General features: G+C 43.1%; 1 protein-coding gene across 1 annotated transcript in view; it reads left to right on the top strand.

The window, feature by feature from the left end:
* Positions 1-6121: 6121 nt before the first annotated feature.
* Positions 6122-15719, top strand: part of LOC124805476 (furin-like protease 1) — a 231155-nt gene continuing 221557 nt past the window's right edge. Inside the window, exon 1 of the mRNA XM_047266040.1 lies at positions 6122-6277. Within this exon, the coding sequence (XP_047121996.1) occupies positions 6122-6277 (156 nt within the window). The remainder of the gene's footprint in view (positions 6278-15719) is intronic.

Genomic DNA, 15719 nt, shown 5'->3' on the forward strand with positions numbered 1-15719 from the left:
ATGAGAAAAAGGGTTTTAACAGTCATAGGCGAATAAAAAATGGAAGAAAATCGTGTAATGTAATTGCAAATTAAGAAGTCTAGGATTTTTTCCTTTACTTGTACTGTGGAACGTTGCTTCTTGACAACTTTCATGATTCTAGTCAACAGAAAAGTACCCTATAGGTTTTGATGAATGAGTGCGAGAATCGATATACACACATCAAAAAAAGATATGTATCACCTCGTTTACGAGAGTTCCGGAACTTGTACAGAAAATTGGAATAGAGATGAACATAAACATCATTTCCGCCCTTTTATTTGCTCATGAAAACCACACATTGCATGTTGTACCACCATACAGCGAGACCTTCAGAGGTGGTGGTCCAGATTGCTGTACATACCGCTACCTCTAATACGCAGTAGCACGTCCATTTACATTGATGCATGCCCGAATTCGTCGTGACATATTATCCACAAGTTCATCAAGGCACTATAGGTCCAGATTGTCCAACTTCTCAACGATGATTCGGCGTAGATTCCCCACAGTGATTGGTGGGTCACGTCATCCATAAACAGCCCTTTTCAATCTAACCCAGGCATGTTCGATAGGGTTAATAAATGGAGAACATGCTAGCCACTCTAGTCGAGCGATGTCGTTATCCTGAAGGAAGTTGAGTTGGGTTGTTTGGGGAAGAAGACCAAACAGCGAGGTCATCTGTCTCATCGGCTTAGGGAAGGATGGGGAAGGAAGTAGGTTGTGCCCTTTGAAATCAAACATCCCCGCATCTGCCTGAAGCCATTTAGGGAAATCACGTAAAATCTAAATCAGGATGGCCGGACGCGGGATTGAACCGTCGTCTTCCTGAATGCGAGTCCAGTGTGCTAGCTATTGCGCCACCTCGCTTGGCCCTGAAGGAAGTCATTCACAAGATGTGCACAATGGGGGCGCGAATTGTCGTCCATGAAGACGAATGCCTCGCCAATATGCGGCCGATATGGTTGCACTATCGGTCGGAGGATGGCTTTCACGTATCGTACACCCGTTCCGGGGCCTTCCATGACCACCAGCGGGGTCCGTCGTCCCCACATAATGCCACCCCAAAATAGCAGGGCACCTCCACGTCGTAAAATTAAATCGGAAGTGCATTTATGAAAATCTGGTAGCAGTAAATTTTGAAGGTAAGAAAAATACACTCACACTGAACGGGTACAAACGAGCATTCACCATCAAATGGCAACGTAGCTATTGTTTCTCTATGTGGCCAGTTAGTAATACAAATTACAAGCAAACTGCGGCCGGTGTATGCCACACGCATGGTTACTCAAACTAGTGAAATCATAATTAGTTCCTGAATTAGTGTGACGCCATTTAGGATTTCGTCAATAGGCCCTTAATACAAACTATGCCTGCCCATATAGGTATCTTTAACCAGGGTTTCAGTTTAAGGCAAGGAACTAACCCCCTCATAACTAAACAAGCACTAGCCACAACTTTAAATCAAACGCCCTCTAATAGTAAGGTATCCACTTAGGGTACTGAATCACGACCAAGTAGGTATATTTCTTGATGAAGGACTTTACAAAAGAAACGTAAGAGCTACCATTGAGAGAAGTGGACGTCGACAACAACAAATACACGTCCTTTCTTCCTTCAGTACTGCACGAGGTCGTCTAAATAAATATGGAGACGCCCGTGACATAATCAGCATGGACAAGCATAAAAGTCGTTTATAAAACGAAACACTAAGCACTTGCCTTTTTAAAAGCACTAAAAATGTACAACAGGAAATCTGAGATCACACGTCAATCATAAACGTGTCATTCCCAAATTACAACGGGAAAACAAGAAAACAATAGAGAGAAAATCGACGGCGAACAACATTAAACATGCCGACGTACGTAAAAGCAGGAACAACAATATCGTACAACCAGACAAATATAATACTGTATCAGGCAAAGCTGCATCAAAAAACATGTCCACAGATCATACCTCTAAGCGGACATCTAAGGAACAGTGGAACATCCAGTCTGTCTTTAGTGACTGGTATTGCGCGAAGTACACAGACGTAATACCTTCCGGTCATCCTCTCGAACACGTACGAACTATTTCCTAGTCTCGTTGGATGGCCCGTAATTACCTCCTGCAAAGCTGTAAGTCTTATATCGTTGGCTTATCTATAATAACATTAACACAGGTAAACAAATTACATATTAACGCCAGGGTATCTATTTAGAAGTGTAAGATATGAACGAGGAGAGAACGGAATGGGTTTGCCGGCTGCTGCTGCCGCTGCTGGCTTGTGGATCCCTGGCCGTTTTGCGCCCCGTTGTCCCCTTCAATATGTCAGCCGAAATGAGTTTTCTTGTTTGTGTCGCACACTCGAGCCGCGGCGTGCGCGGCGCTTTGCCTATAAAGAGCGCCTCTGAAGGAGAAGTTTCCGCAAAAGAGAATGCGACGCGCATCTCCGCCGCCCCGCTAGCATTTTATTTGCGACCGGAGTGCAGCTCTAAGAGTTTCTCGCAATTCCGTCCTGCCCTCACTCCTCCATAGCGGTGCTGTGCCGGGCGCCTCGCTGCAAGCCTGGGGCGGTAAAGCCTCCATAGAAGCTGAACCGATAAATCCTTCTCCCTCCCCCTGCGACTCCTCTTCCACCCCTCTTATCCAGTACCACTGCGCCTGCCCTGTCTCTGGTGGAACAACACGTCGTGCCCAGTGGTTGCGAACAGAATACCTGTATACTGTGTCATCACTATACTAGGGACCCTTGCCTACTAATACGAGAAGATAGCGAAAAATTAACAAATCCGAAGTTCTTCACGCAACTCCCATCCGCAGTAAAGTGACGCAGTATGTATTCCCAACTTCGTATCAAGAACAACTGCCAGTATGAGGCACTTAGAACTAGGTACCCTCGGTATAGAGAGTCAGCTTAAACCAATAAACGCACTACAGGCTGCATACCAAGTAGCTTATTTTTGTGGAAAGCTGATGTAATAGTTCCATAATTAAAAATCGTACACTACCGTTCGCTCCACGTAAGGTCCGTACCTAAGGACTGGAAAGTTGCACAGGTCACGCCAATACATAGGCAATCCAGTGAATTACAGACACACACCACTGATGTCGATTTGCAGTAAGATTTTGTAACATGTACACTGCTCGAACATTATGAGTTACCTCGAAGAAAACAATCTACTGACACAAAATCATTATGCACTTAAGAAACGTCATTCTTGTGAAACACGATTAGCTCTTTTTTTCATACAAAGTAATGAGTTCTATCAATAGACGATCTCAGATTAATTCCTTAATTATAGATTTCCAGATAGCTTTTGACCCTGTTCCTCACAACTGGCTTGTAATCAAATTGCGTGCCTATGGAGTACTGTCTCAGCTGTGCATTTGTATTCGTGGTATCCCGTCAGAAAGATCACAGTTCGTAGCGACTGAGGGAAGGTCATCGAATAAAACGGAAGCTGTATCTGGCGTTCGATAAGGAAGTGTTGTATGCCTTCTTCGGTACTTTGCCCATATAAACGACTTAGCAGACAATCTGAGCAGACCTCTCGGTTTGTTTGGAGACGATGCTACCATTTAGCATCATAACCAATTTGCAAAATGATTTTTGGTGTGAAAAGTGGCAACTGTCTCTACATGATAACGAGTGAGAGTCATTCGCATGAGCATGAAAAGGTATTCTTTCAAATTTCATAATAAATCACAGAAATTTAAAGAGTGTAAAGTCAGCTAAGTACATAGGAATTGCAATTATGAACAACTTAAACTGGAAGCACCAAACAGAAAATGTAGCTGAAGGCAAACCAAAGGATGTGTTTTGTCGGCAGATCACGTAGAAAACGCAACAAATCTACTAATGTGGCTGCCTACATTATGCTCGTCCGTCCTCTTCTGAAATATTGCTGTGCGCTGTGAGAGCATTACCAGAGAGAACTGACAGAGGACACCTAAAAACGTCAAAGATGGGCAGCTCGTTTTGTATTATCACGAAGAAGGGGGGGGGGGGGGGGAGAGTAATGGAGATGATATACAACTTAAGATGTCAGTCATTAAAACAAAGGTGTTTCTCGTTTTCACCAAATTTCAGCGACCGTTTTCTTGTCTCAGTGTAAAAGATATTGTGTTGGCGTCCACCAATATAGAGAGAAATCAACGTCGTAATAAAATAAGAGAAATCAGAGATCGCACAGAAAGATTTAAGTGTTCGTTTTTCCTATGAACTATTCGAATTGGACGGTAGAGAGGTAAGTGGATTATAATTTAAGCAGGGACCAGCCACAAGCATGGTTTGAAAAAGCTTATGTAAGTAAAACCATTACTGGTTTCTCATTTATTACAAATCCTTCTGAGGACAGCTTACAAAAATTTCTTTGCTTTCCTGTTGGGCCTCGTTTTGTACTCGTTCCTGGTTCCGTTCACTAAAATAAACAAAGAGCTTTTCGTTCACAGTTCGATGAACTTACGACGGAGTTTTTCCACGTCCACAGAAACATTCATGAAGTGATTTTAATGATAATAGAACATGAAATGTAGCGAAAACTTAGGTGGCTTATATTTCTGTGGGACAAATCCGTCCTGTATTTCTGTTATCGATTTTAACACATTTTTGCGTGCACTACACTGATGAGCCCAAACATTATCCGCCGCGACGATGGACGCCGTCTCGTGGCGTTGCGGGCACGTAAAGCGGTAACGAAAGTATCGAAGATGTGGGCTGCAGACGGGGAAATGAATTGAATAAACGACCTTGACAGAAGGCGGTTTATTGTTACGCAGAAACTGTAAACGGCTATCCCGAAAATGGAGAAACAGGTCGGATGTTCACGTGCTACTGTCGTATCAACTGAAAGAGGTAGGAGGACAGTGAAGCCACCACTAGGCGCTAAATGGTTGAATGTCCACAACCCTTCACACAACGTGGGTTTCGGAGGCTTGTCTGCTCTGTAAAGTAGGATAGATAGCGGCGTCTCAGCCGAAAGAGCACAATGCTGGTTCACGCACAAGTGTTTCGGAGCACACCGTTCGTCACACATTGGTAAACATGGAGCTCCGCAGTAGACCACCCCTACGTGTTCACATGTTGATCTAACGACATCGTGATTTGCGATTGCATTGGGCACGCGACCATCGAGATTTTACCGAAATGTGTCGGCTCCTAGAGTGAATGACATTTTTGCTACACAATGTCGATGGTCGCCTCCACAAACGCCGTCATTGAGGTGAACGGCGGCTCTTAACGTGCAGCTCGCCACGACCGCAGGCTGATGGGAGCAGTATTATGCTTTGGGAGACATTCTTCTGCAGCTGCATGGGACCTGTGATAGTAATCGAAGACACACGGACAGCTGCGAACCACCTGCATCCCTTCACGCTTGATGTGTTCCCTGACGGCGCTGTCATCTTTCAGCAGTATAACTGTCCGTGTCTTGAATAGTTTGAGGAGCATTATAGTGAACTCAAGTTGATTTCTCGGCGCCCAAATTCGTCTGATGTAAATCATATGGAACCCATCCGGGCCGCCTTCGGGCACCATCACCGCGTACGCAACTCAGCGGCCGTTATTTACCGCGAATTACATAACCTGTGCGTATGTATCTAATGCCACATACTTCCACAAACCTACCAACAAACTGTAGGATCTCTGATACGCACAGTCAATGATGTATTTCGTTCTAAAGACGGAGAAACAAGCCATTAAGTAAGCAGGTGGTCATTATGTTTTGGCTCATCAGTGTTTCTAAGTGTTCTTTAATCCTCTCGGAAATGCCTTAACATACACATTTGTATTGTTTATGGCAGCACACACGCTCAACATTTAGAAAAACGTGGCCCAGCTTGAATTCAAGGAAAAAAAAATTGCTTCAATGATGTTTAGTAGAGATCTTTACTACTATTTTGTAGGGTCTTAGGTGCCAGTCACTTTCATACCTGAGGGAGTAGCGGAGAATTTTCTGTGGCGTTTTTAATTGTGCAATGCGTTTAAATTATTTCTATGGTGATTATAGCACCAAAATATATTCACCTCTGACTCAGTTCTGGTCCAGAACACAGTCAAACCTATGCCAAATGTTGACAGTGTAAGGTGACCACAGAGAAACTCCTCTCATGTATGAGTGGACTAATGCCACGCAAAGCCGTGCAGCGGGTGTTTACAGAGGCTCGCTTTGGCCTGTTGCAGATCTTCCCCGACCTGTACCACTTCCAGCACAACTCCGTGGTGAAGCGTTCGGCCGAGCCCAGTTTGGAGCATCACAACAACCTGCTGGGCGAGAGGGAGGTGAGTACAGTACCAGGACAGTCTAGTCCTCTCCCTGCCATAAGTGTTCCACGTCATTCATATGAACACGCCCGTAATGAGTTTCACACCAGCTTGCCTCTCAGATGTATTATGCGTTAAGCTTGACTCGTATGAAGAGCATTCGTAATTGAAGCATTTTCCGAAAGAAAGGCACGTAGGACATAATGGTTATTTGTGGTAGGACAGTTTAAATACTTACTTTCGATATGTCTGAATAACAACCTGATTCTAATACACAAGTATATTTTAACAAGATATGCGCTACTGTTAAGTAAATCTTCCCTAAATGCTAGATGTTTCAGCGTATGCTTTTAATGTGAAAATTTGGAAATTTGTGGTAGGGGCTTATGTGACCAAACTGCTGAGGTCGTCGGTCCCTAAGCTCACACATTACTCAATCTAACTTAAACTTACTTACGCTAAGGACAACACACGCACTCATGCCCGATGGATGACTCGAACCTCCGACGGGGGGAGCCGCGCGAAGTAATGTGAAAAATAATATTTATGATAACATTTGTAGACCCTTTTCCCATAAATAGGTGTCAGTAGTTTATAATAAGCAAACATGCCTTTCACCAAATGTTACTTTAACTCACAGAAAACATTAATACATAACAGTAATATTATTGTTAGTATACCTACAATCAGGGTACCATCAGAGAGGTACAAAAATAAATTAACAGAAAGTAACCCGATAACAAAATACAACTAACCAAATAAAATAGCACTGTTTTGTCCTGTGGTCCATACATTATGATGGGCAGTTTCTCTGGTATAGTTTCTGATTACTGTAGGACCTTCTGTTTCTCTTCTTCTTCAAGCATTTTGTTATCACGAACTACATCATCCACGTACTTGAATAAATCTCTAACATGCATTTCTTTTTCTAGCTTCACTGTACTAAACGCCATTGTTAAGTCTGAGGTTTTTCAATACACCATCACTGTATCTCTGTAGTCAAAATCGGAATGACGTATATTGACCTATGTATGTAGTCAGCCTTGTACTGAACAATGTGCTTTGTATTTCAGAACAAAATACTTACGAATTTCAAGTACAGCTCCAGATGATTCAGCCGAATCAGAAATGGTGTCGCACATCAAGGGAACACTGCCCTAGACTCTAGCATTGAGTTAATCAAATAAAACCGCGGTAGAAAATTCTACATAATCCGCAGACTAATATTTACAAATTTCGCCGAAAAAGGTCACTTAGATCTATGGACCCTTCTTCCGGAAAATGCCTTAATTACAAGAACATTCAGTTTTCACGCCCACCAACCTGATTAAATATATCGCCCTCCTCCTTCATATGGATGCAAGTGTACGCATGTACGTAAAAAAAAAGCATTTGCAGTGTGGACAACATGAGACAAAATCGTTTGCCAGTCTTCAGAAGGCGAGGTATGCTGCGAACAGGAATAACTACTAGTTTCTCATTTTTGCTGCTGTAATGGCTTGAGTCCTTTCATATCACCAAGAAATCACTGTACTAAGTCGGGGTAAAAATGTATCGGATTGTATATAACCTGTTGCTCTGTAAGAAAATATATGCAAAAATCTACCAAATAATGCGAAGTAAAGACGACTCTGCACAGTTTCTCGTATCTTTAGTTACAAAATAACGCACATTTCAGATGGAACTAAACATGGTGTTTAAAGATAGGGAGCGAATGGATAAAAACGTATATATCTGCTGCCACGAGGTCTCTGTTGGATAATCTGTATGCAGGACGATTAGGAAATAAGATCAGGATCTGACGTCCTGACGACGATGAGATAATCAGAGACAGACAGATGAAGTACAGAGAAGAAAACAGCCGTACGTTTTTTAAAGGAACATTCCTTGCATCCGCCTCGAGCGATTTGGGTAAACAACCGAAAATCTAAACTTGTTTTTTGTACAAGGATATGAAATACCATCCCACGTCTCGCCAGTGTGCTGTGAACACTTGTGAGGAATGTGCTGTAGTTATAACACATAACTCTAACATTGAGCCATTAATGTTAATGCGGTAGGAACAGAGGAGCATGCTAGTCACAGAACCTTACAAATCGTCACAGGAACTTGTAGTTTCTTATAGGAACACGTAGTTTGTCAAAGGAGTTGGAAATCGTCACAGGAACTTGTAAATCGTCAAAGCAACTTGAAAATGTCACAGGGACTTATAAATCAGCACAGGAAAATGTAGATTGTCACTAGGACTTACAGCATTATGTTTGCTGTGTGGTGTAACAGGCTGTTCTGCCCAAAATGAGGAAAGACCTGCAGAGATAATATTTACAACATGTGGTGTTCGAATTGGAAAATATGGCCATGGACGGAAATCCACAAGAGACCAGGTCACTGTACTCACATAGAGATGGTCTGGCTGCTAAATAAATAATTTACACACAGAAAATTCTGAAGAAACTGTAGGAATTCGTATCCGAGAAGCGTAATCACTAAATATCGCGTCAGTTTTTAACATAAAATCACGCTTCAGACTGTACACTCCGCCGAAAGTGCTCACGAAGCAAAGTGCTGTGTGTGATAAAGATTCAGAACCTACAAGAGTCCAAAATATCATATCCTTTATTTCAGGATTGCTAGTTCAGCTAGGTTCGCAAGAGAGCTTCTGTAAAATTTGGAAGGTAGGAGACGAGGTACTGGCAGAAGTAAAGCTGTGAGGACGGGGCGTGAGTCGTGCTTGGGTAGCTCAGTTGGTAGAGCACTTGTCCGCGAAAGGCAAAGATCCCGTGTTCGAGTCTCGGTCCGGCACACAGTTTTAATCTGCCAAGAAGTTTCATACAGGGCACACTCCGCTGCAGAGTGAAAATCTCATTCTGGATACAACAGTCCAGGTCACACTATGGATTACCGAATTTTAGTATTGTGTCCTGATAGAGTCAAGTTCACGCGTTATGTTCTCTACAACCTCCATAATAATGTGCTGGAGTGATGGACGTTCTATTTTGTAACGAGCGACGAGTCTGTATCAGCTTCGTGACTGGAGTTACGTAAACTACGGCGGTGCGCCAGCCAACATGGGTTTCGGTGCCCGCTAGTGCCTAGTTGTTGGACGGATAGTGCGATCGTTTGCATCTGAGAACTGCACCTTCGTCGCGGTAGTGAGCAAAAAGGAAAGGCTCGAGAGTACGGAGAACATTCTGGGAAGCTGTAGAATTGGTATAAAAACGACGCTAGCCACGTTCACATGCCGTCTGTTACTAGGGAATGTAAAGTGTTTGGACCGCTCTGCAGGTTGGTTCTAAGAAAGATGTGGACGGTACTGGGCTGCAGGCCACTAGAGTGGCAACTGGCTGATTTAATGGTTTAGTGTACCGGATAAACTGAAATAACCACCATTATAGACAGACTAAACTGCCCTGTCACATTGGGAACAACAGAGGTGGTCCCAGTTTTTACTCCAAACGTCGCGTCAAGCCATCAGTTTAGGTTGATGCTGTCCTCCACTTTGTCCTATACTGTGCTACTCTTTTTCATTTCTATGAAGCTACTTCACCAAATATCTTCTCATGTAGTCTGCTTTTAAATTCCTAGTCCGCCTTGCTACTGTCTCTCTCCACTGCCGCTTTAAGTTGCAGGTCAAGTATTCCTGGATGATGAACAGGTGATCCACTTACCTGGCCCTTCTCTTCTCCGCTCAAGTTCTTTCCTCAACTGATCTTATCAGTAGTTCTTGCTTTCGTATTTCATCAAACCAGTTAATTTTTGACATTAAACGTGGGCACCTAATTTCAAACGCTTACAGTTTCTTGTTCTCTAGGTTTCCCGATGGTCTGCTTTTCACGTTTCCATATCATTATGTCATATGGTAGTGTTGTTTTTTGGTATCAAGTTTTCTCTCTCTCAGTCCATTTAGTTCTAATGTCTCCCCTTCTTCGACCATCCCGTGTTGATGTAAATGTAGGGGAACACCTTCATTTCTTCCACTAGTACATAGTCAATAATTTTGATGTTATCCTTCTTTCTTCTACTCCTCAGGTTCGTCTTCGCTTTGTTTATCTTAACCAATATTCTGCACTAAATACGCTGGAAATTCTACTCAGCAAGTCTTGTAGATCTGCATTACATGCTTCCAGGGGAGTGTCCTTTTAGGAATCTTAGTACTGTACCCTCTTCAATTTTATTGCGCTCCTGAAATGTTGTTTCGTTGCTCCTTGGACGTACAAGTGATGGTAGCTTGTGCAATATTAATGTATGTATTGAAAGAATATCTGATGAATACATTCTGTTTTAGCGGAGATGTTCTGCAGCTGTCGGAAAACGTAATATCATCGTGTTTCGCAAGCGCTCCAATGTAGTTACTGAGAGAGGTAGCTCTCAGTGAACCTGTCACGTGCAGAGAGAGAGAGAGAGAGAGAGAGAGAAAAGACGCCACCAGAGCTCAACAACCCGCCACCCCATGGCCCTCCCCCCCCAGTCCTCCGCCCCCCCCCCCTCGCCCCCCGCACTTACACGTGGCAAGTTCTCCGCCTGCGTCCCGGATACCTCCAGTGCTGTGAGCGGGTTCGCGTGGAACTCGTTACTGCACCGCGAAAACACACACTGATTAATATCGTCGCTCTCGGAGGAACCGCAAGCCGAATATTTTTCAGCGTTAATATTTCCGAGATCTGCACGTTTTAATTAAATTTTTCTCTGCCGTTTCTTCTATCTTCCTTGCCTTTTATTCGCGTTTCAGATTATTTTTCTCCTCGTGCTGTGCCGTCGTCGTTCTTCCCGAGATGGCTACTGGTGACAGAGATAAATGGATGGTCATCAGAAGTAGAGGTCTGCGGAAAAGGAAAGCTATTTTTATTCGCTCTTTCCTTCTCGCGCCGTAGCTTTTTCGTAATTCATACAATTCCACATTACCGCCACGGGCGACAATTTATGAGTACTTGCAGCGTACAAATTAATAAAATTAACCAACGTTCAACCTTCCTAAACCATTATTGATCTATCAGAGTAAAAAGCGCTCACAGTCAGGGCTTAGATATATTCTTCACTTTAAAGTTCCATGAGCGACTAAGTCATTATAAATTACTTGACAAACGCGGAGTTGCCAGGGATTTCATTTTGCCAATTTTCTATTAGAAGCGAAAGCAAAAAACGAACTGTGTAATAAAGCACTGAAAACATTTCATTTCCATATATTTGTGAACACAGCTCTGAAAGTGTGAAACATTCGTACTGAGGAATAAGCATAATGTACAATTGAGTAAGCATAGTATCCAAGAAATATGATCCCGAACAGTTTCTGTACGCTCAACCAAACTGGTTCGCGTGTCTACAACGCGATTTTGTAAAAGTCTCTGTGACAACTCCATTTCATAGCTCTATAGACGGCTGCCGTTTACTCCTACAACCATTTATGCATCGCCAGCTGTCAAGGATTTCCTTAAGTTCACTCGACTGTGGGAGTGTCTTAGTAGTAAAGAATAAATGCATTAAAACTTCACACATGACGCGCCACGTAGTGTTTATGACGTCATAGCTTCGGAAATGTGTGTGGCACCGAAGTGCAGTTCTGTAGGTGCGTTTAAAGGCATGCTTTGATATTGACTATGAAATTTATGCGAACACATTTAGTAGTACAGAAGTAATATACTTAAACGTCTTGTATGATGCGGCAGTGTCTCATACATCTCATTGTTTATGACGACATGTCTTCTGAATGAACCTATGATAGCTAGGTGCTTTTCACACTCATAATGATTCTTGCCTGACAATAAGATATATGTGTATGAAGTTTGGTTTAAATCGGTCCATTAATTTAGGAGGAGCGCGCGCGCCACACACACACACACACACACACACACACACACACATACGTGTGGATATCCAAGCTAACGTACATTTACGACCATGTGAAACTAATCGTAGAAGACGCAGTTACCAGATGGCTTACAAAGTCCTAGTTGGACCGATACCTGAGCGTGTCTCCGAGTCTGGTACCCTTACCAAATTGGGTTGATAGATGGAACAGACTGCATCCAAAGAGGTGCAGCGTGACTCGTCCCGCGTTCGTGTGAGGCGACTGAGCGCAAAAGCGTTCCTAACCTCCCCATCAAAGTGCACTGGCAGATGCTACAAGAGAGGCGTCGCGTATGAGATGTACTTACTTCACTGTTAAGATTCCAAGAGCGAACATTATTAGAAGAATACACCGACCGGTACGCATGTGATAGCATGGACTGCCTAATATGTTTCAAAACGCCGCGCGTAAAACCGGGAGTTTTCGGCGTTCGTACCACGGGTTTTATAGTGGTATTAAGGCAGGGTCAAGTGTTTTGGATAAACCTTGGGCTAGGGACCATTGGTATAACAAACAGAAGGATCGTCTTACTGTAACTGTCCTACATTACGGGTTCAGGATTTGAATATTGCACACTTCCTCCAGCTTAGGCAATTGGAGTAAATCGGTTGGTTCTTTTTTAATTAGATGGTGACTAAGGTGCGCATTAAGAGGCTTGTGGAGCCATCATTTAGTTTATAGGTGGTTCCTGAGAAAACTGGAAAATCGTGGTTTTTGGGTAACAAAACAGAGCCCCAAATGGCTGAAATTGTTACAATACCTTCCTAAGATCCCGATGTTGAATAGCCTTGAAAATTGTCTTGATCTCTCTATCTGTTTCCGAGATACGGAGGTTCAAAGTTACCCTACACATATTCGTAAAATACTCTCGTAAAATCCGATTTGATGCAAAAACTGAGTTTTAAAGTGTCGCAGCATGGAGAAATATGCTACAAAGCGTCTCCGTTATCAGCAGAAGGGCTTTGGATACACAATGCTTTTGTAGCACTGAAGCACATAGAAAAGTTTTGTGCACATAAAATCCGATCTGAGGAGTAGAATTATACGGTTTTGAGTTACTTCAATTTAACATAAGTAAGCTATCAAAATTTTACTGACTAGTAAAGTCCTTAGCATATGAATGACATTCCCTGCTGTGGCAGGGAAAGAAGGAGCTGAAAAACCCTCCTATCGGAGACGTAAAGAGGAGAATACGCTCTTGTTTATTAAAAGACTACTTTCCTCAGAACGTGTAAAAGTTTCCCAAAAATATTGGCACGGAAAAATGTTAACTCTTTTTATGGTGAGACAAGAGGAGACACTGGTACTGGGAATGAGACGGAAAATTAATAAGTACTGGGATATAGCGGACAGGGGTTGTGGTATAGATACACCGAAGGGGACGATGGCAGTGTAGAAAAAGAGAGGGAGACAATGGCAATGGAACATAGTCGCCAATCACAGAAGGGTGCTAGCAAAATAGTGAAGGAAACAATGTCTATTAAAGAGGATAAAAAGAAGGAGAAAGTGAAAGTGGATGAGAGCCATTGATAGTGAGAGGCAGAGTGTATGACAATGCCAACGAGGAAGATACAGATAGTGTCAGTGAGAAGAGAGAGCAGTTGTGGGAAGCAATGAGTGAGATAGTGACAGAGAGCAAGAGGGAGGCAGTGACAATGAGAGGATACAGCAGTAGTTGGACAGGACAAAGGAGACTGCGGCTGTAAGACAGGAGACAGTATCCGAGAGACACAAACAGATAACTACGTTGAGTTGGCCTGGAAGTGTGGATGCGTGAGAATGGGCAAGTGGGAGTGGATGGGTATTCGCGACTTAGGCGATGGACTAGTGGGTGTGAAGGAGCTACACTAAGGCGATATATTGGGAGTGAGATGTGAGTTGCATGTTAAAAATTGTGAGAAAATTTTTAAAGGTGCTGAGGCAGCTGGTAACCCAATTCGCAGTCAGATTCTTTTAATTAACAGTAACATATGTGTCTTTTTTTGTGCTCCGACCAGAGCATTTTTCCGTTGTTATATTACTTCCTCCTATATACAGGCTCTTTCAGATATGTTTATGTCTGTGATGTACAAAATAATAAATTAATTTCGTTTCTGTGGAACATGCGCCGTCCGTTACAATGTATTGGTTTGTATTGAAGAAATATTCATCGAGCCCATCAAATATTTGTGTCAGTTACATCTTATACTTCACTGTTGTATCAAAAGATAAAAATTCGGAGACTATAGATCAAGTTTTCCACATTAATTAACTGTGATTAACGAAATATATTCGTTCAGATGTGATATTATGTAGAACAGAAGGAAATGCTGGAGCACAACATTAGAATGCTGAAATGTTGATGCTTGAAGAGTACAGGAAGATAGCTCTGTTTCGAAACTAAGTCTCAGACTTTCTAGCAGAGAGTGCGCTACAGCGATTAAAAGTCTATGTCGGACCGAGATTCGAATCGTAAACTTTGCTTTTGACGGGCATTTCTCTTACCCTATGGTTCTCCTGCATGCTAAGATGGAACGAGTTTGCTAGTCCAACGAGGCACAGCACGTGCGAGAACTCAGTGTTCTCGCCTGACAACAACACTCATACGCCTGCTCACAGCATAGCACAGCAGCTGGTACTTAGCGACGATTAAACCTGGAACCATTGAAAAGGTTAACTAGCATGTTTTTATGTCATTCGTATCCAGTTTGTAAAAGAAACCCGCCTTTCTTTGTAACTGGGAACATTCTGTGGCAGAGAACTCTTCCAGTGGAACGTGTCGTACGTATATGTTAGGATTGTACATTCGTTTTCTTAAGTAGTCAGTTCAAAAACGAAGTTAGTGTGTGGTAAAACACCTGGGACACACTCTGACTCGCACGTAAGTTCCTTACGTATTCATTATCACAGCTTGGAAATATCGATACCGAATTATATTTGGACTGTCTAGAAGGATGCTATGATGGGGAAGGGTCATGGGACGCTCGAATGATACGTCGGAGTGGTGTTGAAATGGGATATATGAATAGCGCATGATATCCGAGCCGTATTAACGTCTCACATTCTATGTGCAGGACAATATTCCAGACGAATCTTTTTCCACGATGCTTTACGCTTATTTGAGAACTGCACGTTTACATGAAGTGACACAGTCCTTTAAATACACAACCGAAATTTTTCATGTATACTGCGGTGAGTATATGTTGTCCGGTTGGTTACAAATACACAAATAATTATAACATCAGTAAACTACTAGACAAGATTTTTGCATCGTAAAATAAAGGTGCAAAGCTGCAGCATGACTTGATAGATGCCATCGAGTGTAGACGATAAGATTGGCCAGTTAGAGCGTCGTTGGAAGTGAGACGAAATTCGTGGTCGATCTGAAGAGCTACATCCCGCAAAACACGCGGATACTGCAGCCAGTGTGGCAGAACAAAGCGCCGCAGACTTTACGACAGGGATTTGCTGTCCCGGAGGCCGGCAGAGGCGCCTGCGACAGACGCCGCCGGGGGCAGCAGCGTCGGCCGCGATGCATTATTCAGGGGAGAGGCCGCGCGCGCCGCTGCGACCGCCTCTAAGCGGCCATCTGCACCTCGTCTCGTCCCGTCGCGCCGCACCTCCTATTGGCAAGTC

Source organism: Schistocerca piceifrons, chromosome 7, assembly GCF_021461385.2.
Source record: "Schistocerca piceifrons isolate TAMUIC-IGC-003096 chromosome 7, iqSchPice1.1, whole genome shotgun sequence".
NCBI classification, from domain to species: Eukaryota; Metazoa; Arthropoda; class Insecta; order Orthoptera; family Acrididae; genus Schistocerca; species Schistocerca piceifrons.